The sequence below is a fragment of the Ixodes scapularis genome, unplaced genomic scaffold (assembly GCF_016920785.2).
Source record: "Ixodes scapularis isolate PalLabHiFi unplaced genomic scaffold, ASM1692078v2 PGA_scaffold3__209_contigs__length_174095766, whole genome shotgun sequence".
Taxonomy (NCBI): domain Eukaryota; kingdom Metazoa; phylum Arthropoda; class Arachnida; order Ixodida; family Ixodidae; genus Ixodes; species Ixodes scapularis.
In genome coordinates this window covers 77,389,028-77,414,681 of record NW_024609868.1, presented here as the reverse complement: position 1 = coordinate 77,414,681, position 25,654 = coordinate 77,389,028, and the positions used below count along the sequence as shown (strand labels likewise).

Here is a 25,654-nt window from a genome sequence, read left to right as displayed (position 1 = left end):
GGATTACAAGAATAAAGACACCAATTTGCAGCGATATGCGCCGGCCAGTCTACTTCTTTGAAGAGCACTCCGTCAAGGATTCCTCCTGTGTGATGTGCTGAGACTGCGATCGCCTCTGGCTGAATTAAACTTTTTGCAGATGATTTTGTCATTCACCATGAAATTAATGATGATTCAGATGTTATCAAACTCCAGACAGATATTGACGTTATTCTTCATTGGTGTGAAACTTGGCATGTGGAGCTTAACACAACTAAGTGCAAAGTAATGAGAGTGACTCGTAATCATTCAGTTTCTTCCTGCTTCTGTCTTAACAATGTTCCTTTACTTTCTGTATCGTCTTACAAATACTTGGGCGTATACATAACATCTGATCTTTCCTAAAAAATACATATTGGATACGTTATTAGTAATGCTAATCGCATACTTGGCTATTTAAAACGTAATTTTTCTTTAGCTCCCCCCTCTTTGAAATTAACTCTTTATAAAACACCTGTACGCTCAAAGCTTGAGTACGCGTCGTCTATCTGGGGCCCGAGCCTTTTAAATTTGGTTAACCCCCTAGAAGCTGTTCAAAATCGTCCCGCTCGTTTTATCCTCAGTAATTATCAACGCACTGCAAGTGTCACCTCTATGAAATCTAACTTATCTTTGCCTAGTTTTGCCTCACGCCGAAAGGTAGCCCGTTTGTGTCTCTTCCATAAAGTATTTCACACTAACTCATTCCTCAGTCAACGTCTCCTCACACCAGCTTTCTATGTTTCATGCCGTCTTGATCATCCACATAAAGTAGGTGTACCACTATGTAGCGCGAACACATTTCAACAATCTTTCATTCCCAAAACTTTTTTGGATTGGAACCGCCTTCCCACCTCCATCGCCATAATCCAGGGGGATGATTTGTTTCAAACTGCTGTTTCTAATTGTTATTGTTCATAACTAATATGTGCTTTGCCTTTAAGTGATTCATTGTATAATTTTTCTTGTTGAATACAACCCACTTCCCTCTGTAATGCTGTTGGCCTTGAGAGTATTGAAATAAATAAATAAATAAATAAATATCCCGTAATTGGCCTTTGTTTCTTCCCTTCGAAAGAGGCATGAGGTATGCCGTCGCCTTGACAACGCTACATAGCAGGTAAAAATGTAAAAAATACACTATAAATAAACAAACAGAGCATCTTCATTGACTCAAAACTGCCTAATTACCCGCTGAAGGGTTCGTCGCAATTTAATTAGGGGAATAGTCTTCATAGAAGAGAGGCAGTGGTATCGCATGTCGACGCAGTCTGCAGCAAAGCGCTTTGGAAACAAAAACGAGAGTACAGGCGACATGCTTTAGGACGGACGCATACCGTCAGAAACATATGAAACAAAAAGAAAAAAAGAAAAAAAGGGGGGTGGGGGGACGGAGAACGCAACATTTTTAACACAAAGCTTATAAAAGTTTAGTTGTGTTAGGAGTTGCTTCGTCCATACCCCTTTTACCCCTGCGCTTGAATTGCTAAATGGCTGGCCACCGCAAAAACACAGCCCCGCTTTTGTTTTTAGATTTTGTTTTTTAATGACGTTAATTTTGTACATAAAATTTCCAGCCGTTTTATTCTTTTGTCTACAAACGCTCTTTTCATCCCAAAACAAACACGCCATTTTCGGTCTAGCATGCCTGCTAAGAATGTGCGTTATGCAGCTTCCCGTTCATCGGAATACAACGCAGCTCCGAAAGACAAGCAAAGAACTTCCACGGAGTAGGAGAGCTAAAGCTCGTGGATCGTTCACGCACTATACCAGACGCGCACTTTGCATGGCCTCGAAAAGTCGTTGCATCGCTTCGCTCGATCGATAACCGGATTTTGTTTTATCCCTTTACTACTCACGCAGACACCAATCTCCGCTGTGCAGTCCAATCAATACATTCCTTCGCACCGCTACTTGTACCACACACTGTTAAAACTTAAACAGGTTTTCGCGGCGATTTCATTGACTGTTTCAAGAAAACGATTTTTTGTTCAATAAACTCTAAACTACCTCAGAGTACCATCGAATTAAACGGCGTCCGTTGGGATATAATTCAAAAAGAAAACTAGACAAACTTTGAACGCCCAGGTGAGCTAGAGGAGCGAGGAAAGTTTATTGGAAAGGTATAGTGTGCTCTCCCTGGTGTCGGAACTCCATCGTTTTTTGTACTACCAATATTTCGCGAAAAGCGGAGCAAAGGCGAAGCGCTAGAACAGGGTGTTCTGACACTACCTACGTAAGTTTTTAATACAAAGTAGGGGATTTATTATTTAAAAAAAAAAAAATTAAAATGCACTTTTAACCGAGGCCGGAGGATTTGGGCAAAAGAACGTGACGTCAGATCATACATAAGAAATGCTTGCTTTCTTTTTTAACTATTTGCGACTGCACTTCAAAACTCTTTTTAAATAAATATAGTTTCGGTATTCGTTGTGTTGGATGGAAGGCCTTGGACATAATCACCTGGGTTAACGACCTTTCACTTGTTGCTTAAAGAGTATTCACCTGTTTTAAAGTGTTTTTGGAACACCAAACTTCTGAACCCATGAGCTTGTTCCTACTCAATCGAATTTTACATTTTGTGATGGGGCTCAGGGGTCAAGGCGCTCATTAATGGCGGGCAACAGCTACTTTTTCGTAAAGTTTGCTTCACGTTCATCTGCCTTTGCCGCCCCCCCCCCCCAAAAAAAAAAAGAAAAAAAAAAGACACGTAATTACAAAGGCATTTACAGAAAGCGTATAAAGTTTCACTTTACTAAAAACTTCGCTCCATAACGCAGCATGCCTGAAACCTTAGCTGCACAACCGAAAGTTGGTGCAGCTCAGGTTTCCAATTAATATAGGTTTGAGAAGTTGTCTGCAAGCAAAAGGGAATGTCCCCCACAAATAGAAGTGCAACTTAGTCGTAAACAACCCTGTATCTGAGCACGAATCTCCGAGGTTAATGGAACTACAGAATTGAAGGAAGGGTAGTCCTGATGCTGTTTTATCGTTGTCGTGAAACAGTCAAAAGCGGGAACTCCTAGTTAACAAGTACAAGTATTATACAAATAAAAGCCATGTCATCCTTGTACAAACATGCACCGTGTTGTGACCGGGTTCTGCTGTGTCACCTCGGCAGTATCACCGGAGGGGGCAGTGCGGGATTCTTACCACTCCCCCCCCCCCCCCCCCCCCAAACCTCCTTTCTGGTTCTCATTTCCCAAACTCCTGATTGTTATAGACCTTTCATCTCAGTAGTTACCCTACCGGCGGAAAGAGGGCGCTGACGTACTCGGCGCCATAAAACTGTGGTACTCAGCCAATTCGAGAACCGCGAAGAAGTTTCGAGACATATTCGCGGACTTTTTTACGAACGCTTTAGGGTGCATCTGGCCATGTTCTTCGTTTATTTCGGTCAGGTTCGGCGGCGAAACGACTATGATGAACAAGGAGGATTCCCATTGTCTACCACCTGACCCACTGACCCTAGTTTCCAGAAAAATAAACTAATAAAAGGACCAATGAGTAGGTATATAGTACAAATGCAGGTCCACAGCCTGATTAAAAACCTCCTAAATCGCGAAAAACACACAAAGTCGCAAGTTCACTTACTGTTTTTCACAGACACCAACTTTCTGTGAACTTTAGGAACACGAAATGTCTCCTATTACACGAAGATATTCTAAAAAAATAAGTAATATTGGCTCGGGCTGATTTCTTTAAAAAAAAATTAAGTACTCGAGATATATTTCGACAGTCCGTCCTAGGTCGGGTAGGAAAGTCATTTAGCTACTGACCTTGCGAAAGTACTTTTTAACAGCATTTCACAACGTTGGCGTTAGAAAATTAACTATTTGTCTTACGGACATTTGATTACGACGTGCTTGGTACATGAGATAAGTGAGGTTCATCAATTGAAATCTGAAATTTTGTCTTTGTACAAACATTGCCAAATAAAATTAAGGGTACGAGAGAAGTGATCTCTCGTACGTTTGGTTGAAGTCGAATGCTAGGCACGACCTCATGAACTTTTATGACAGATGTCGGTGCAAGATTGATGCGATTTAAAATCAACAACCCTGAACTTTGGTGATTTCCATATAGATGGCTTCTTTTCGGCATCACATAATGCGAGCCCTAGGCACCCTCAAGCTGCCTGTGAGGCTGTGACAGATTATTTCACAGGGGTCTTTGTGTTTAAAATAAATAAAAAAAGTTAATTAAATTTTGTATTAAAACTTTTAACAGCCTTTAATGACTTCAAATATGTGACCAAGCATTGTGTACAGCTTCTCTAAATTTATGAATAAACAAACAAGCAAACGTTTCTATTGCAAAACGATTAAGACCGTCTAACAGATTTAGGTGTAACGTCGTGAACAAACACATCGCCCGATGTAGACGTTACCATTATGTCAAGCATCAGATAAAATGTGAGTCAAACGTTCGTCACCTGTATATCTAATATGTCCTATATAATCAAAAACAACTATTTTAAATTTGTTATGAAGGCAAGGCCGGAGGCTTTTAGGAAACGCACATAGCTTCATATGCTGAGTAGTATTTTGGTCACGTTCCTTAAGATTCTAAATGCGCGATTATACATATACATTGCACTATACTTATTTCGATATTCCGCCACTATCACTGTGCAAACTTCAGTTGTCATAAATAATTGGGCTCAATATGCGCCAGGTCTGACACTGATTCCTATACCTCCTCCCTCCTCACGCGTATCCGGTACGCCGACGGCGAAAATAGTGAAGATCAGTTACGAAATTAACTGCATATGTCGTCGTGCACATGACGATGGCATGCAATTATGTTGTAAATGTAAACATCGGGCGGCGATTCACCATAAGGCGAAGACGCGGTGAAACGCGACGAAAAACTCGAATGCAACGCCTCGCCAAGTCGTGGAGGGGAGAGTGGAACGGCGAGTTGCAGCCACATTATGGCGGCTGCGTCACGTGATTCCAAGATGGCAGCGTCCATGCGACGGAGGCCGAAAAGGTCCATACTCCGCGACTTTTCTCGGCATTTCTGGGGAGAGTAGGAGAGCCCGCGCACAGCTTTATTCAGGACTTAAAATGGGAGAGGCAACGCGTGCCTGCGCCTTCCACTACATCGCCAAGACAAATTGTCGCGGAGTATAGACCATTCCATTACAGTGTACTAGAATACTTGGGTAGTGTTGGGACCGAAGGGGCTCGCCTGAAGCGCGTGGTATTGATCGCGACAGCTGTCGCGTCCGGCGCCTTATCCGGAAGGTGTGCGCATGCGTGGCTGCACGCGCGAAAATATGAATCTTTGGTGCCGCTTTGGTGGAGTGCACATAGGATTTCTGATACAGCTACGACCTGCCAGCGGTCGTACCGCGGCATCAATTACGCTGCGGCACGATCGTTAGCAACATGATGCTTCAATATGTTGGACGGTACAAGCTACATTATCCTTCCTTTACATAAAAACAATTGCGACTTTAAAGAAGCGGTTTCGGTTTGTCGGATGGTGAGCATTTTAAATGAAATGCCCATTTCCTTGGTGGCAGATGCCGAACATTAGATATTTGAAAGGGATATCTAAAACTCGGAAGCAGTTCTTTTTTTTCCTATCTTATTTTATAGCGGAACGAAACGGCACATACTAAAGTTCGAGATTGTTTTAGTATGTTTTTAATACCCCAGGTTAACTTCTTTGTCTTATTTTCTGCCCGTCTTCTTTTTCTTGACCTTAATCAGCTCGCTTCACTTGTCACTCATTCTTGTGTCCATTTATGCGACGAACCACCCAAGCGACGGTCGCAAAGGGGTGAAAATCTTATATTTCTTCGTGGCTGCCACGACCATCCGAGAATCACCCGACGTTCACTTGTAAGAAATGGCTTATAAGCCGTGACAATTTTTATCACGCGTTTTAACATTTAACTTAAGTCCAAAAACTAAGACAACGTGGGCTGAACAAGTAATGCTTTATAAGATTCAAAGAAAACAAGAAACTATTTCACATCATTTTGAGCAGAAAACATGAGCACACGTAGATCAGGCAAGGAAAAAGTTGTAATAGTTTACAGCACAGTATTGAAATAATGGCTACAATGTGCAGCGCATACATGGTTACAATATGCAGCGCATTATCCTCTTGAGGGTAAACCATCTGAAACCTACACGCTCACAACAATACATTTAACCGACAGCTGCTTTCTGACAACCAGGTAAGTCTCGCCTGAGCTGGGTATTCGAAGGGAAACACCCATGGTTCCACAGGGGGCGTATCTGGTTCACGCAGACATTCAGGGCGTTTTTGTTTTATTTTTTACAGAACTTTACATATTTTACAAATCAAGAATGTGACAGATTTGTGGAGGCCGTCTTTCGTTATATCTGTAGGGTTCGGTGGACAATGAATGGGTGAATAATAACCGTTGCAATGTTTAATAATGAACCAAGATCTGTTAGTTAACTTGTTCATTAACGGCTTAATTGGCCAGGGTGCAATTGCAGTTTTAAATGGAGTCATTATTAATGGCAAATACAATTTCGACAATTCGCGAAAAGACAACGAGGTTCGCAAAATTAATCGTAGAAGTTTGCCTTTCTTCGCTTGATTCAGAAACCGCGTTATGAAAATAATACGTAGAATAGTAACTTAGTCGTCTTGATCTGTGGCGCCGGCGAGTCCACCGAAGAAACGCTGTCGAGTTAGTGACGAGGGGACAGAAACAACCTGCGTCATTCTTCTACGCATCAATATCAGCACAACCTCATTCGCGCTTTCAGCGCGCAGTTTTTTTAATTAAGTGAAGAAAGGCAAAATTTTAACGATGAATATCTCAGGACAGAACGAGCGTGTTGGTAGAGATAATTAAGCTTGAGGAAGAAACGGAAATGGACGGACAGACACAGCAAAAACGAACGCCTTGTTACTTTCGCTCAAAGCTCGTTGTTTGTTCGCGAACTTTCCGAATTGGGTTGGCCTTTAATAATGACTCCCTTTAAAGCTGCAATTGCAACGTGGCCCATCAAACATTTCATTAATTAAACCTTTGCCTACCGCAAAAATTAAAAAAAAAAAGATTTGAATATACCGATTTTTTTTACGTGCCCTATGCTCTGTTTTACCTTGTGTTGTACCGCAGGAAAGGGTACAAGCGCGAGCTCCTTGCTCTAGGGCACATCTCGGCGGCACGAGCTCCCGTGCACCAAGGGCAGCTGCCAACGGTACGAGCTCGCGCTCCTAGCTTTCGCTACATGCACCGCTCAAAGAGAAAAAAGGAGAAAAAAAAGGCGGGCAAGCGCGAAACACATGTACGACGAAACCGTCCGATCCGACGTCCGACCGCGCAATACGACAGTCGGAGGCGAGGGTTTTCAACGCTCTCCGATGCTACGAAAACCCTCTCCCCCCAAGGTCATTCCGGCAGTCCGCACGTCGGATCGGAAGGTTTTCGTCGTACATGTGTTTCGCGCTTAAGCCGCCACGAACTGTCAATACACGCGCCCTCACGAGCTCCCGTTGCCGAGCCGCTCCGGTCCCAACACTACCCAAGTATTCTAGTACACTGTAATTCCATTTAGCGCTCTCTAGGCGGCACCATTTTGTTCGACCGCAGCGCCCTCTCCACACATCTGGGAAGTTCAGAGGGTTCGGAGGGGTAAAACGAGAGAGAGGGCACGGCCCCGACTACGCTAGCAGACGACAAACCGGGAGGTTGCCATTCTCCATCTTTGGGCTGTATCGGCGGGCTCTCTGCTGTTCTATTTCGCTAAATGATCAACTAGCATATCCTTTTCCCGTTACTTAAATAGCAGTTGAGTCAGCCGGCAGTACTACCCTCAACTACTGCGTGTGTTGCGGCAGGAGAGCACGTTTTATTTATTATTTAAGACTTCCACTCATGGTCGCTAAAATCCTCCACCAGTACGAACTTTGTATAGTAAAAAGGGTACAGCAACCGGATTTGCTTTTCGCCAAAGAGACCGGCCAATCTGACACAGTTTTCCCTATTTTTTTTTATTTGCACGCAGGTAACAGCGCAATTGGACCCTGTGAGTGGTTTTATCTAGCATAGTATTACACAAAAACTGGCAGACCAAAATCTGCCCATCTGCGCTTGAAAGTTCCAAAATGACGCGATTTTAAACAGAGTTTGCACGCCAGCCGGACGCTAGCTACAGCCCACTCAGCGAAGCAGACGATATCGGGGTGAGAGGGGGAGTGCATTTTTTTCTCTTTTACCCTCTCTGCTATGACCCTAATGGAACGTTCCATTAGGGTCATAGCAGAGAGGGTAAAAAGAGAAAGCTATTGGTAGCATAATTCGAATATCCATGCTATATTTGAGGAAGGGGAAGGGCGCGGTATGCAACTTAATTAAACGGTCTACAATTCTTCAATATTTGTTTTGTTAAATACGAAACATTCGGGGCGCTAAATTTTTTTGGGGCGGGGAAGGTTGCTTCCGCGCAATCGCGCTCATGCGCTCATATCAATTATGTTTTAATTACTCAGGTTTGGATCTTACCCCCTCTCCTAGTTATTTACTCGCACAAATATAAATCGTGTTGCTAAAAAGATAGATAGCGCTCCTCGTAAACGATTGGGACGTGCACCGGCGCGAGCTGTACCTGTTGATAAATAATACTATATAGGAACCATACCTAATATCTCTATGCTATTGGAGCAAGTAAAAAAAAACTTTCTCCGGCACGCCACGCGTTTTCGGGTGCAACCAGTATTCCTACTATGCTCAATCTTGAGCGACTAACGGGATGTCGGGATAGCAGGTTAGAACGTCGATTTGTTATCACCAATATTATGTGAATGAAAAAAAAAGATTGTTTCATATCTTTTTGAATGTAATCTAGAAACGTATCGTCAGCAATTTTTTGACAATCCACTATGAGTTAACTTTTATATCCTACCAAATAAATGTAGCAGCCTTTAAACCCAACTGCGACCAAGTCCGGCGTTTCGGCCGTACTCGAGCACGAAGACGTGCATGTGTGCATTTTGTAAAGAACTCCAGACAACATTTTGAACAAACAAGTATACAGGCGAATCAGAGCAGTTCCGAGCCGGCTTTCATTTTTTTTTATTTATTTTATTTATTTATTTATTTCAAAATACTGCCAATCCCCGAAGGGATTATTGCAGGCATTGGTACACAATAAAAAGATACATGTGAGGCACTTAACAACGAATGAACAACACTTCTCGTCATTCAAAACATCCAATAATTACGAAAAAAGTTCATCTTCGACTGCATTGATAAATGATTCAACAGTGCCGTGACTGAACACGTGTGGATCAAGGCTATTCCAGATTCTAATGGCAGAGGGAAAAAATGAGTGTTTAAAAGTGTTATTATGAAACGAATAGTCAACAAGTGTATGGCTGTGCTTGTGTCTAGTCGGTCTTGTGTTAGACAATTGTACGTACTTGGATGAGTCAATCTTAAAGGCGCCTTGTAAAAGAAGGTAGAGAAATTTTAGACGATTTAATGTTGCGCGGTCAGTAATGGTCTGTAAACCTGCTCTTTTCAGAAGCTCTGTAGGGGAGTCAAAACGACCATACTTATGATAAACAAACCTAATTGCCTTTCTCTGAAGGCTTTCAAGTGTGTTTATGTTTATATTCGTGTGAGGGAACCAAGCAATATTTGCGTATTCAAGCACTGGACGTATAAGGGTTTTATATGCTAGGAGTTTTGTTTCACAAGACGAACCTTTTAAGGTTCTCTTCAGAAGGAATAATTTCGTGAGAGCTTTATTAAATACATATTTAACGTGTGCGTTCCAGTTAAGATCAGATGTTATTAAGACTCCTAGGTACTTATACTCGGTGACTCTATGCAAGGGTTCATCTTTAAGGCTATATTGAAACTGGGAGACATTCTTTTTCTTTCTCGTGAAACTCATGGAGACTGTTTTTTCTTTGTTAATCACCATTTGCCAGTCATCGCACCAGTCGGAAATCTTTTTAAGAGATTTGTTTAGTAGGATGTGATCCTCTTGGTTCTTAATTTCTTGATATATGATACAATCGTCAGCGAATAATCTTATGTTAACATCAATGCCATCGGCTATGTCATTTATGAAAAGTAGAAATAAAAATGGAGCTAAAACGGAACCTTGTGGGACGCCGGATACTACTGCAACTGGTCGCGTACTTTGTCCCTCGTGATAAACAAATTGGAAACGATTTTTTAAGTAGTCTTCAATCCATGCAATTATCGGTCCTTCGCCCATAACATGTTTAAGTTTTATTATCAGTTTGTCGTGGGAAACGCGATCAAACGCTTTCGAGAGATCCAAGAACACTGCATCTACCTGACTTCTGTTGTTTATGCCCATCGTGAAATCGTGAAGAATCTCAATTAGCTGTGTAACGGTCGATAGTCCACTTCTAAAACCATGCTGATGTGGGAATAAGATATTGTTATTTTCTACAAATGATGTCATGACTTTGAGAATAATATGCTCGAGAAGTTTGCAGCAGGTGCAAGTAAGTGATATGGGCCTAAAATTTGAGGCTAGAGTTTTATCGCCAGATTTATGTATAGGGATTACTTTCGCAACTTTCCATTCGGCGGGTACCGAAGAAAGGAAGAGAGACTTGTTAAAAATTAACACTAAATACTTGCTAACCCATTCGGCGTATCTTTTAAGAAACATATTCGGAATTTCGTCAGGACCGTTAACTTTTTTGGTGTCTAAATTGAGTAAAAGTGCAAATATGCCTGGTTCCGTAACTATTAGGCTTCCAAGTTCTTCAGCAGTGTTGCATTGTGGTAAAGTTAAACCGTCATTACCATCATCAGCTGTAAATACCGACTTAAAGTAATTGTTAAATTCATCTGCCATTTTTTGTTTCTCTATGGAGCTCATACAATTCATTTGAGACTTTTTAGGGTTAACGTGGTTCCAAAATTTCCGAGGTGACGCTTTCATGAACTCGTGGAGGGTCACGTTATAGTACTTATGTTTGGCTTCTTTAATTTTTAATTTAAGAAGTTTAGAGTGCTCTGAAATCTTTGCTTTGTAGTCGGTGTTATCCTGGAGGGAGTGTATTTTTGATGACTTCCTTAGCCGCTTGAGTTTGCGTTTCAGGTGGATAATTTCTCGCGTAATCCATGGGTTGTGCTTTCTTGGTATTTTTTGTTTTTTTTGGGATGAACTGTGTAACACAGTGCGTGATAATTGATTTAAACTCGTTCCATATGTCGTCAATACTGACATCTATCTCGTCACAAAGTTCACGGAAATCATAAAATCTATGAGCAAGGTACGTTAATATACACGCGTCATCGGCACTGTTGAAATCAAGTACAGTTTTGATGGTACCATATGAGAACCTAGATGTTCGTATAGGTATGGTGCATATAACTGCTTTATGGTCGGACATGCCCGTTACTACTTCAACATCGACTTGGCTCTGGGGGAAGTGGTCACTAAGAAATACAAGGTCAAGCAGACTGCTGGACGTTCCCTGCACCCGTGTTGGCTCTCTGACGATTTGTGACAGATTAGACGCAAATAAAATGTCTAATATTGCATCAGAGGTAACAGTGCCAAGTTGCAGCGAATCCCAGTTTACCTCAGGTATATTAAAATCGCCAGCCATAACAATCCTTTGATTTTTAATGTGTTGTTGCATGTAATCATATAAGTTGTACAGACACTTGTGGTCGGAGTTTGGAGGCCGATAAACGACACCTACAACAACAGAATAATAATCGAATGACACTTTGCACCATAAAGATTCAACATCTTTCACATCAGGCATATGTCCGTAGGGGATACCTCGTTTTAGAAGTATTGCTACTCCGCCACCTCTAGTCGTTCTGTCTTTTCTCAGAATGATGTAATTTGGTGGGACAATTTCGCTATCAAGTATTAAGGGATGTAACCACGTTTCTGTGATTGTAACTATGTGTGGATTAAATTCTAAGAGAAAGGACTCCAATGAATATGCTTTATTTTGAAGACTCCTTGCATTTATATTTACGACTCTAAGGTTAGATGGCAGAATGTGGCTTTCGGTTAGTTTTCGTCGGGAACATCGTTTTTTTCTACGGGAATTATGTCTTCTTTTGTCTCATCCCACGCATAGAGATGCCCATTTATGCGAACCTTATCATATGTTAAGAAAACCTTTTCTCGCTTATCTCGGTTTGCTTTAGTGCGGTCCCAAAGCTTCTTACGTATTTGCTGTACGTGTCGGGAGAAATCTTCACCGATTGAAAAATCTGTTCCTTTCAGTTTGACGCAGTTTTTCAGTATCTTTGATTTATCTCTACTGTCCAGTAGTTTGAGTATGACTGGACGGATCTTGTTATCAGCCTGTTTCCCGAGGCGGTGAATTCTTTCGATGCCTGCTATTTGTACGTTTAGAATTCTCTCGAGAATTTCACCTACGACCACTCTTTCGAGTGTCTGACTGTTTTCGTTCTCTTGTTCTTTAATTCCGTAGACAATCAGATTCGACCGTCTACTTCGATTTTCTAAGTCGTCTACCTTTCTGGTAATAATTTTAACAGTCGTTTCAAGTTCAGTCATTCTCTCCCGACATGCACTGACGTTCTTTTGAAGCGTACTGAGACTGTCCAGTTTGTGCTCGATCGCAGAAAGTCTGTCATTTGTTATACCCTTTTCATTTTTAATTTCCTGTATGTCCCGGGCGATTTCTTTCAGTTTTTGTAAAATAGCGCCTGTTTCTGGACCAGGGTTGACCTCAACATCGCCGCTCAGCAAAAGTAGCATTCTCAGAGAGAAAAACACATCGCACAACCACAAGTAACAGGACCGTGGGCACGGCAGCAAAATCAAGCAAACATTATTGCTACGGTAGGACTTGCAAAATCGTTTGCTTACCTGGACGAGAAAGACGAATGGGTTGTTAGCCCTCATGTTGGCAGTGCTGCCGTGCCCAATGCCGTGGAGCGTCTCGCTGCGCCGTTTTATAGCCCGAAGCGGTGATGTCACAGTCGAAGATAAAAGTTCATCAAAAAACGAACGACTGATTCCAGGTTCGAAGATAAGATGCTTGCTGTCGTCCAGCGTCGGTGCAATTCCTCCGATGACGGAAGGGAACGGCGTGTCGCGGCGCGCAGCATCGGTGCCTGCGTTCAGCTTGTTGACGTTGACCGGCACCAGCACAATGTCAAGCAGGATCTGGACGAGAAAGACGAATGGGTTGTTAGCCCTCATGTTGGCAGTGCTGCCGTGCCCAATGCCGTGGAGCGTCTCGCTGCGCCGTTTTATAGCCCGAAACGGTGATGTCACAGTCGAAGATAAAAGTTCATCAAAAAACGAACGACTGATTCCAGGTTCGAAGATAAGATGCTTGCTGTCGTCCAGCGTCGGTGCAATTCCTCCGATGACGGAAGGGAACGGCGTGTCGCGGCGCGCAGCATCGGTGCCTGCGTTCACCTTGTTGACGTTGACCGGCACCAGCACAATGTCAAGCAGGATCTGGACGAGAAAGACGAATGGGTTGTTAGCCCTCATGTTGGCAGTGCTGCCGTGCCCAATGATATTGGCTTTAAAAGTAGTGACCGTGCATAAGACGGGCGCGCTCGAAATAGCAACGTCTGCCTTCAGGCGTATCAACGTATAGCGCCCGTTTGCCTCCTCCACGAAATAACAAAACGCTGTGCTTATATCGGGGCCTCGCAGTCTACATGAGAGCATCCGAGATGAGCGGGAGAGCCCTGTCCCCCTTCTCGTCACCCCGCTACGAAGCAGCGACCAGCGGCAAAAGACTACGCCAAGCCGACGCCAAGCAAGCCGCAGCCGAAGAGCTTAGATAAATCAATAGGCACATTTCCTCTTTTCACACAACTCGCACAGGACCAGCCCTACGAGCTAACAGCGCAATTGAAAAGCAAGCGTCGGCTCAACTTCCCCGAATATGTACCAAGAATTCACGTGACCCGCCCTTCCTCGACGTCACCCCGCAAACCCTCACCAAAACCGCAGCCCCTCAGAGACCTTATGCCTTGCAGAACTCATGAACTCAACGACCATATGAACTCACGCCCGTCACCGGACTCATGAAATCACTGAACTCAAAAACTGAGGTCCCTAACCGAACTCATGCACTCATCGACCTTATAAATTCACGCCCCTCACCGAACTCATGAACTCACGAACTCACGCCCCTCAGCGAACTCATGAACTCATCGAACTCAAACTCACCGATCTCACGCCCTTCTCTCAACCTCAAATTCATGAGTTTTCGAGACTTATTAACTCACTCACCCTCCCGTCACGCCTGTTCGGTGAACATGAGTGAGGTAAGTGAGTCCACTCATGAGTTAGTTTTACCGAGCTATGCTTCTGGGACAACCTCTAGGACGACCTCGAAGACGACCACTAGGACGACGCCGAGGGCGAAGTCAAGGACGACGCCGAGGGCGAAGTCAAGGACGCCAGGTCAAGTTAGCCACAGCTACCGACGCAGTGCCTAGGAGCTTACGCGAACGGAGCTTACACAACCGGCGCTTACGCGACCTTGATTACGCGACCTCGAGCTTCAGCCACGGGCTGAAGACATTACAAAACATGACCTCGAGGATTATATGACCTTGAGGATGAGGACATGACCTTGAGCGTGGTTCGGCCTATAAAGCTGCCACTTTAAGAACGCGGTTTATACTACTATGATTACGGTGCCTGGAACGCGTCTTGAACCAATGCATTTAACGTCCCATCCCACCCACACTTCAAAAATGGTCCTGAAGTGCGAAGAAATGAAACCACAGAAGCCGGCCTGTCCTGTCGGACGTCGCCATCCCGGAGGTTGGTACTAGGAGGCCCGGCAAAAAGTACGAGAAAACGCTAGTGTCGCTGTCTTCGCGGAGTTCCAACTCCTGTCTGCTGAAGCTTCCGTGGACTGTCAAACTGGAAAGTTACCTGCAGGAGCACAGGCGTCTGCCACATCCAACACCACTGTTGTGTAACGCCGCCAGCGCCGCAGCCGGCGACGACGTGGTACTTTTACGACGTCATCAGGCGGGAATGGAGGGACCACATTTTGGGACGCAGTGGGAGACGGGTTCCAGGCACAATACTATGACGTACTAAAACCACTGTTGAAAGAGGCCCCCGGATGGAATGAGAGCATGGTGACTTCCCCAGATTATTGGAGAGGACACAAAACTCATCCAGAAGACCAGTTGATTGGGTCTTTCAAAGCTGAACGATACAGGAAAAGTTTTTCTTGATGGGAAGCCCTCTCTTACTGGAGATGCATTGTTTTCGACAACATGTAAAACACACCAACAGATATGGCAATAGAAAGTTAGGAATGTATCATAATATGCGCCCCGGTTTGGGTATTTAATGAAAGTTATAAACTAAGACTACGTATACTGTTCATATCACAGCACCACGTAATATCGTAGCAGCCATGTACATGGTCTTATTTCTGCATAGAGTTGCGCGTCTGGTGATGATCCCAAGTACGCAACTACGTTAGCAAGACTCCATAATCCGTGGCACTCGTTTAGGAGGCAATATCTCGAAAAAGAAACAAAATACATGGCTTGCAAGCTCCTTCTAATCAAGGAATCGCCCAATTTTATCACGATGTTGTGACGATTTTTTTTCCCTCTAAACTCAAAGGATTCTGAAAAATGGCGCCATTGCCTTCCCTCCCTGCTAGCAGGACACAAACAAATGCTAACATAGAGACAACCAAAACCTCGCAAGGCTATTGGCTGATAGGTCTTTATTGCCATAAACCTCCATCTCAAATGTTATATGTTTCGAAAGGGCCTTTCTGAAACAGCCGCGCCAAGATCAATATAAAGCGACATCGTACTAAACGCGTTCCTCGCCAATATAGGCGTCTTTAGCACTATATATAATAATTTAAAAAAATACTGTTGTGTGTATGTTTATACTGCCTAAAGGTTATTCCGCCTCAATGGGCGTCTGGTGTCTCAGCTGTAGATGAGCAATTTAACCAGCGCAGCAGAACAAATGCTAGCTCGAGGTCTTTCACTATCATCACGCAGTAGTGATATCCGACCGCACGACGGTAAGGTTGCTCACCCAGATCAAAACATGCCTAAGGGGTGGGGATTCCTGGGTTCTGCAGCGCGAGCTTTCCCTCCACGTGCTCCGAGCTGGTGTGCGCTAAAGCCCCTCGATGTGTTTGCGTTTGTCTTGCAAGTAGCGTCAAATGCGCGAGTGCACGAGGCTCATGTCTCGAGCGGCCCTTGGAAGCAAATGGCGGCACAGCACTGAAATGAGCGGGCCTTGGAAGCGAATGGCGGCGGAGCACCCGCTCATGGCACGTGTCTCGCGCTCTTCCACGACAATGGTTGGCGGTGCTTGTAAAAAACGCTTTTATCAAGGGGCTTTAGTGTGCGCTAGCCTGGTGCCACTAAATAAGCTCATGCCCCAGAGTAACGACACTTTGCCATAGTGTGGCTTAAAATCATGGTTGCCAGTTATCTGAAGCTTTATCTGAAATCACGGGAAACGCTTTTCCGTCGTCCACAAATGTTTAAACAGTTCGCGACAAAGCAAAGCAATATTACACGAGCTTTCTAACACCGAATGTAATGCTGAAGAAGTCGCACTTTAGAATCATGACGATCGGCAGTTGCGTCTGCTCTGCACAAACACCAAAATGGCGGCGCCCATAGCAATGACGGGGAACGGAGTGCTGATACTCCAAGCACAGCTCATTTAGTGGCTCTACGCTAGCCCATTCGGCTACTGATCCCTTATATGTACAGAATCAACTTATCAATAATGGTTATCTCCACCCACCTCTTACCATTATATTGTTCTTCTGGCGAATTTCAAGACAAGCAAAACATTTTTTTTTATGCCGCCAAGCACCGATGCCATATGAGACGGCAGTGCAAAGATGAGCGCTTGTTTCACAGCGTGTGAATAACAAAGTCTGTGTGTACAAAAAATGTGCTTATAAAATAACCTGTCACCACGGATTTGTATCGGTTCACCAAGAGTGGAGAGATCAAGGAGAAACGGCTCATTCCAAGGACCAAAACGGCAATCATACACTGTATAGAAAGCTTGGCGCTTTCCCAGGATCCAGTAACAGTAGCTTTCTCTAAACCATGTAAAACTAAATCACCCAGTACTGAAAATGCTTCGAATAATAACGGCCTAAATACGCGTAAACCAAAGGGAAATAAAAAATCAACAAATAATAAGTGGTGACAAAATACAACAGCAAGAAAAAATTATTGCGACTTAGTTGACATTGTAGTGTTACCAGACTTGTAAAAGGTGCACAAAAAAGTAGTTAAGTTACCGAGTATCGGCCTCAAACGTAGTTTTAGTAGAGAAGAAATTACTCAATTGGAAAGTAATTTCAGTAGAATAGAAATTGCTCAATCGGAAAGTAATTTGAGTACAGTAGAAATTTCTCAATTGGAAAGTAATTGAGTGAACTGCTAAATACCATAAAAGTTGGGAATTACTTTTGAAGTTAATTTCTATAATCGTTTTTATGGTAGCAAGAAACCAGAGGCTTTTATCCGTTAGCAAAATCCCCACAAGTCTAACAAAAGAACGGACTTTCTGGCTTGTCTTCCCTAAAATGTTTTATTAGCCCAAAGTAGCAATTTGCACTGAACGTTCTGTCTGGAGGTTTTGCTTCTGCGTGCCCTGGTGTTTTGTTATTTTTAATATTTTGGTTAATAACGTGCTGCTGGTGTACAATTTCAACTATGTGGTTTTGCACTGTCTGAGCTTGGTTCTGTTTGCTTGTTTACAGTTTCTTTATGCCAAAAAGTTGGAGGAAATAATAAGGTTTTTCTAACTATTTTTTTAAATCTTGAAATACTTGCATGTTCTGAGGTCTGGGAGGAGAGGGCAACGCAGAGGTTACCTTTGCGTGTTCCTTTAGCTCGCGACAGGAGGGTTTTTCCACCTCAGATCATATAGTATGGTCCGAACCATAGGTTTTATAGTTAACTAAAAATATATCTGAGAGCCATGTTTTCGGGAGTAATATTGAGCTATATCTGAAAATTGTAACTGATTTTCTTCCGGAGATATAACATTTGGAAGCTTGTGGCGTGGAGATTGCTAAGGTACTTTGCACTATGGTACTTTGCACAGCTGTCAATTTCACAACGACGCATGCACGTAGCAAAAACCTTCCCTATTTGTTTTATGAAAAGTTTTGCAATATGCATACAGAATATCACAATAAAATGTATATGCAAAAAAGCTACAGAGGAAGCCGAGCAAACATGTTTTAGAGACATTCACAACTTTTCTACCAAGAAGCTACTTTATATAAAATGGTGCAAAATGTCTAAAACTTGAGCAGTGTGCTTTGATGTCTAAAACTTACCGTCTTTAAATGCATTTTACGAATATATAAAAATATATGCTTAGTATTACTGTAGGTTATTATTGCAGAAACACAGCTGATTTCACTCAATGTGGCCAAATTGCACGTCAATAATAATAAAACAAAACCCCATCTTTTTTTTTTTTAAGCTTTCCCTAATTGTCTACAGTGTCCTGAGCTTGTGATGGCCAAACATTGAGTAGTGTATAACCTCGAAATGTGAAAAAAAGACAACGAACTTTAACTTAAAATAACCGAACTTGTCTTCATTATATGGGCTTTGGCTCAGGATGTCAGCTCCAACTAGGCATTTTCTAGAACCGACAAAGGCTGTGGAGCGGTGCTGCTCTATCGTAGGTTGTAGAAAGCCGTGCTGGCGCTAGTTTAGCTTTGTATTTGTCTCTTCTTGCGTTGCCTCCAAAGACCCCGCCCCCTCCCCTCCTCTTCTTCTTTACCATAGCATTACTCCCCTCTTGGAAAGAACGGCGTGCAGACTATTGATTTCCCCTTTTCCCATACAGGGAATGGAAGAAGGGTAAGGAGGCACGAAGGGCTTGAGCCGTACGACATGCACGGTATCGACTTCTTTTTGGCCCCCGCCATGAGGTGGACTGATTTGCTGGACGAGATATGTCACGTCACTGGCTTGCTTGAGGATCCTGTACGGGCTGCGATAGCGGGGTTGTAACTTTTGAGAAAGTCCCACTCGACGCTGCGGCGTCCAAACAAGGACCAGGTCGCTGGAAGAATATGTGACGCATTGGTGAGATTGAGCATACAGAGCACACTGACGTTCTTGAGATTCGGGAGTACGAAAACGTGACAATTGTCTAGCTTCCTCGGTGCGACTTGTAGCTTGCAATAAGTACTCGGTGTTGTAAATTGAACTCTGACTCGGAGCTCGGGAAGGCAAGAAAAAGAAAAACCGACAACGAGATGGCGACAAATCTCACGTGGTGCGGCGCAACGTAAAAAAGTAAACAGAAGAACGAAGTTGCCCCAGCGAACGGCAAGACCGGCGAGCCTGGTGCGAGCAAAGATGGCCGTTTTAGACCGAACGTATGAAAGTCAAGACCACCGGTTGGGCATGAACGAGGGAAATGGGAGACGCCGAAACCGTGCGGAAGGGGAGAGGAAGCCAGTGGTCAGCTCGAAAAGAAGCGCAACGAAAGACGAAACGCAAAATAACACTTCTCTGTTTAACGAAGCTTGAGTTGTAATAAACAGTTCGTACGGGGGTTAAACCCTTGCTGCTGTCATTACACAACAACATGCGGTGCTGGAAGCCAGGGCTTGGAGTGGAAAATGCAGCATCATGGCCGGTTCTCTGCCGAAAAGTAAGAAAAAAGGCGTATATCCCGTAGTTTTTTGGCGAGAGGAGTTGTAAGTGGCACCCTAGTTGCGATGATCGGCAGAAACATACATGGATAGCATGTCAGCTATTGTCCGGTTTACGCGTTCTGTTAAGCCGTGGGACTGAGTGTGCTAAGCAGTTATTTTGTGGACAATTAAACAGAGACGTAGGGTTTCATCGACCACTCGATGTTTAAAAGAGCGTACGCGGTCCGTTACAATTTGCCTTTAAACCATAACAATCACTTAGAAGAAAAAAAAAAAAAAAAAAAACTGGGCAACATCGACGGCCGTGGTTGTTAGGAGAGGCTTTGTGAGAGCATAAAGAGTTGCATGGCCAATAGCAACAGCGGCTCATAGATTTCTGGAAGTTGAAGAAGGGAACGGGCGAAGGTGATGAAAGCCAAGCCGTTGAAAGGGCATATATGTGGTAGACACGGAGGATGCAGCTGACCCGCTGGACGTTTGGGTGGTATTTTCCATCGTTGGCAGGAGTCACAGGATGATGCTTTTTAACCAATCGGTACACATCGGGCCAGTATGAGCTGCTTTGCTCCTGCGTAAGTTCAGAAAATACCCAGCTGACCTGATGATGGCTGATCATGAAGTTTTTTCAAAACCGTGCTCTGCAAGTGTTTTGGGATAACGGGAGGCCAAGAAAGGGCCGTCAGATAAAACATTTCGGCGGTAGAGGACATCGTCACGCATTGAATGAGGTCCCGAAGTAGGTTGCTGAGTTCGTGAAGACATTTGGTCAATGATCGCTCGCAGAACGGGGTCATGGTGTTGTTCTTGGCCTATAGTGGTGAGACGAGATTTAGAGAGGATAAGGATCTCGGTGGTCGTCAAATGTCAGGTCGGCTTGGTCGAGGGAATAGCGCGACGAACTATCGGCATCGTGCTGCAATCGTCCCGATTTGTAATTGATCCTTCTGTAGACAGAGTGCCCAGCGTCGTCCAATATAGAGCGCTGCACGGGCCGGAATTTCTAGGCCCGGCCCGACCCGGCCCGGTCGAGGCATGATCCGGGCTCGGCCCGAGCCCGATAGAATATTTAATTTCTAGGCCCGGCCCGACCCGGGCCCGGCAGAATTTTCAGAGAAAAGCTTGAGCCCGACCCGAACCGCACATTTTTTTTTTTTTTTTTTAATATAAGCCTGAGTTTGGTTCGAGCCCGACAGATTATATACATGAGCCCAAAAAAGTTTACAGGCTTTAACCTAACAGCTGTCTAAGCAATGCATAAAGCGAGCATAGTTGATTTAAATTTCTTTTCAACTCGGACCGAGTTTTTTTCACACGATAAATACTTAAACGATGTATTTTTGTTTTCGAGAATACAGGCATAATATGCACTTTATAAGTGATTTTGAGAAAAAAAAACTGGGCAATATTTTATTTATGCATTTCGAAGAGATGTTGGACCTTTCGTTTTTCCAACTCGTTTCAGATAACTTTCCTTTCTACATGTTTTTGTGAAGAAAGAATTAGAATAACGCTAGTGCATTTTCAAAAGGCTGTAGGAGCATACAATTATCTATGGTAGTTAGGTTATCTTTGGTGGCATAGTGAGGCCCCCTGCACAAAGTGAAAAATCGAGCTCCCGTTTTTTCTTCTTTTTGTTTTCTTTTGAAAGGAAGAGGAAAAATACACTAATGTGTATTTTTCAGTGCCCCTGCCCCTGCGACTGGAGTGCCCTCGTTTTCTTGACCGCACATTCCCACTGTGCTGGTGGAACCCATCCGTTTCCTTTTTTACATGTAAAAACTTTCCCAAAAAAAGACGCCTTTTTTTCTTTTTTTTTTTACGGCGCCGTAATGATTTTGCATTTCGCTTGTTTGTTTTCATTGTACATAAAAGATCAATGAGCGCACTTTTTGTCATCAACAATTTAGAATTTGCGGCACACGACTGCCCAGCCACGGCCCGAAAAATATTTTGTTCAAGCCCGAGCCTGGCCCGGGCCCGAGAAAATGCCCGCTACCGGACCCGAGCCCGGCCAGCGGGCCTGGCCGAGCCTTCGGGCTGGCCCGGGCCAGTGAAGTGCTCTAGTCCAATGGGGTCCTTTAATGTGGCTAACCAGCATAGAGCGTGGTGATCAATGAGACTCGAAAAGAACGGCCAAAAAGATATGGCCGAAATTGGCGATCACCTATATAACAGCGACACACTCTCTTTCATCTCTCTGAAACAGTATCGTTGCGTTCGCGCTGGAATAGTGCAAGGCTAGCATAGGCGATTACTTGATCATGGCCGACCTGAAGCCGTGCTAATACAGCGCCTATACCGTGATCACTGGCGTTGGTGCGCATTTCAGTTGGCGCAAAATCATCGAAGTGTCCCAAGATCGGTGTAGACGTAACGGCAGTTCGGAAGTTCGTGAGAGACCATTGTTGGAGGGAGTGCCATGCGAAAGGGTAGTCTTTTTTTAATAGGTCGGTAAGCGGTCGAGCAATGAATGCGAAGTTTTTTTTAATAAAGCGGCGAAAATAGAAACAGAGTCCCAAGCAACTATGGACGTCCGTAGAGGATTGCGGCCTGGGGAAGTACTGGACGGCTTTGATTTTAGCGAGATTTGGCTATATGCCATGTCCACCGACTAAGTTACTCAGAATCCGGACTTGGCGACTGCCGAAGAGACATTTCGCTGAGTTCAGTTGAAGGTTTGCCGAACGAAAAAGAGCTAGTACCTGAAATATTCTTTGCAGGTGTGATGTGGATGATAAGGAAAATATGATCACGTCGTCCAGGTAGCATAGACAAGTAGTCCACTTGAGCATTGAAAGGAGAAAATCCATCGTTCGCTCGAGGGTGCGTTGCACAGTCCCAATGGTATGACTCTGAATTCGTACAGGACATCTGCAGCGACGAATGCAGTTTTTTTCTCTGTCAGCTTCATCGAAACTGATTTGCCAATACCCTGTGCGAAGATCAATTGAAAAGTATTCGGCGCCGTGAAGACAATCCATTGTATCTTCAATTGGTGGTAAAAGGTACATGCCTTTTTGTTATCTTATTGAGGCGGCTATAATCAGCATAAAAACGCCAAGATGCGTCTTCTTTTTTTTTTTTGTTTTTAAAGCGAAATGACTGGGGAGGATTAAGTACTGACAGACTGATAAACAATACTTTCTGACATCATTTTCTCGACTTCTATGCTTTTATTTGACGTTCGCTCGCTGAGAGTGTTGTGAACGGCAGTGAACGGGGTGATCCTTGCAACTTTCAATGCAGTGAGACTACAATATTTTGCCCATAGAAGGATGCGCAAAATCAAAGACGTCGAGAAATTCTTCAACTACTGCTTGAAGTCGAACTTTTCTTGAACTGTCCAAGGTGCGGTCTATCATACACGCCACTTGATCAGCTTGAGGTGACAGTGGTAGATATAGTGAATCGGCCGAAACGGATCATCGACGACGGCAGACAAAGTAGCGTCGTGCAAGGGACACGTAAGTGTCACATATATTCCGCTTGGTAGTGTCTTCGGGCTTTGACCAATATTGGTGACCCATAGGGAAGTTGTCGAGCGAGATACAGAAAAGTTAGAAGCTCGAAGGGCGAGATGTTTGCCTAAAAGCGTGGCTCCGTTAATTCGGTGGTGTCGTAGAGGACGGCGACATCAAGTTCAATCTTTCCTCGGGTGCAGTCGATCAGTGCTCCGTTGCAAGAAAGGGACTCCCAACCAAAAATCATATCGTGAGGGCAATGGGAGGTCACGATAAGGAGTACTGCAATAGTTCGGTCATAGAAGGTGATACGGGCATTGCACATACCCACTGAGAAAATAACGGTTCAATTTGCACCCGCAGTACTTCGGCGTCTGGCGGTGTAAACACGTTTTTCAAGCGACATCGAATGACTTCACGCATGGCAGATATCGCAGCATCTGTGCCGACTAGAGCTTATATCTGTAGTTCCTGGACGTAAATGAGCAACTGGTTCTGTGTTCTTGTCGACGTATCTTGCAGCAAGTTTGTAGTTCTGGGCATTAGTGCAGCTTCACCTTCTGAAGGTGAATGCTCTAGTTTTCCTGGGGGTGTTGGGAATAGGACGGCGACATCGAGAGACGGGGAACAGGCGGCAAGGCCTGGCGGCGGCGTGGAGTCGGCGGCCGAGTGAGACGGGGAGGTTCGTGTAGGGATGGATTATCTTCAGCAGGACGGGGAGTGTAGACTGTGTAAAAATCTGTTGTATTGGTATCCACGATTCGATGGAAATTGAGCTGGTCGACCAGTTCGGTTGCGAAAGTAGCGAGCAATATGACCAACATCTCCGCGGTGGAACCCGGTTGGCTTGTTATCGGGGGTTCTTCATGCTTCCGGGCCTTAACGTGGACGGTTTGAGTCACGGTAAGAGTTATTTACCTAGTTTTCGTGGTGCGGGTGATTGTCTGGTGGTGATCAGAACCGCGATGGTTGGTTGTTTTTGAGAAGCCCTTTTTATTTCCTGTCGGATAACGCTTTGCACGACGGATATGGAAATAGCTTGTTTCGGGTCTGCCAAAGAACGGGCAGAAGCTTCGGCCGGCATCCTAGCTTCTAGACCTCGGCGAACAACATTGGTTATCTGGTAGGCAGAGGAGCAAGCGTCCACACACGAAGATGTTGCGGTCATGCTGAGGAGGCGGGCCAATTGGTGAGCGATGCAGTCGCCTCTTCGAAGCGTCGGCATTCGCTTACTGCCTGGTGAGTCGGCATTCGCTTACTGTCCGGTCAATTGTTCTGAAATCCTTAATGATAAGCAGTTGGAACGTATAATCAGCGATTCCTTTGAGAATATGGGAGACACGCTCAGCGTCAGTCATCTCGGGGTTTGCTTTCCGACACAGACAGAGGATGTCTTGAATAAAACTCATGGTCGGTAGATGTCTGGGCGTGTGAGGCTAGCTTTCTTTTGGCCGCAAGCTTCCGGTCATTTGGATGGCCGAAGAGCTCAATCAGCTTAGTCTTGCACATATCCCATAATTTGACATCCTCCTCGGGCTTGAGGAACCACACACGGACCGTGTTCTTTAAATAGAATAACACGTTGGTCAACATTGTGGTGTTGTCCCACCTGTTGTATCTGCTTATGCGCTCATAAAGATCGATCCAGTTCTCGACTTCTCGGTCACGGGAACCGGTGAAGAAGCCTGGGTCCGGGGTTGAGCGATGACTATAGGCGGTGGCGGTCTGGTCGGTGGGCCCTCGGCTTGTTCGTCAACAGGCATGGTTACGGTCGGAGAGAGCCAGCGGCAAAAAAGTTTCAGATCTAGAGAAGGAAGAGGTTGGCGAGCGCACCTCCACCAAGCTGCGGTTCCCAACCTCTTTCTTAAATAGAAGTGATAAATTACAAATGACAAGAGTGACAAATAAGGGGGTTTACGACAAACGTTCATGTTCTTTTCTTTTTTTTACTACTGTTTTTTACAAAAATATGACCCGGGCTTTCATTGTATGAACTGAAATGGGACCATCGAACTACAAAATCCTTGTAGCTATCAACTCCTATTTGTATTGCATTGTACGGTACGCACGGATACTTAGAAATGGTAAGCTGGTTTTTTCGCCGTTTCGGGCAATGTTTAACACCAAGATAGCGACCGATGTATTTTGTAGCACATTTTGGAGCAGCCAAAAGCCCATTATGGAGCAGCAAAAAGTACTTTTGAAACACAAGCACGCAGTTTATTTTTAATCATACCACTGTGAATACTATATGTTAAGATTCGTGTGCTAGCCCATCAATTCTAAAAAAAAACAAAAAAAAACGAGAGAGCATATTTTGTTTTTACACCTCTGCGCAACAGCACGTTTGATTTCTTCAAACACAGAAATAGATGTTTGGCTGAACATAGAAGCACTAGGCATGGCGACAAGATGCTGATCAACCAAGGACAGTATCGACCGCTGTTAACGGTCATTTTTATGTATGAAATTAAATGTAAACAAAGTAGTATATTCCACTATAT

The 25,654-nt window shown here is 44.2% G+C and overlaps 1 protein-coding gene across 1 annotated transcript; it reads right to left on the bottom strand.

The window, feature by feature from the left end:
* Positions 1–11,941: 11,941 nt before the first annotated feature.
* On the bottom strand, positions 11,942–13,403 carry LOC121837079. The gene has a single exon (XM_042292500.1). It carries the CDS (start codon positions 13,209–13,211, stop codon positions 12,045–12,047), a length of 1,167 nt encoding a protein of 388 aa, XP_042148434.1. The 5' UTR covers positions 13,212–13,403; the 3' UTR covers positions 11,942–12,044.
* Between the last annotated feature and the right edge of the window lie 12,251 nt (positions 13,404–25,654).

Excerpts from the sequence above, each read along its gene's own strand:
- LOC121837079 (XM_042292500.1), bottom strand. The coding sequence starts at position 13,211 with ATGAGGGCTAACAACCCATTCGTCTTTCTCGTCCAGATCCTGCTTGAC.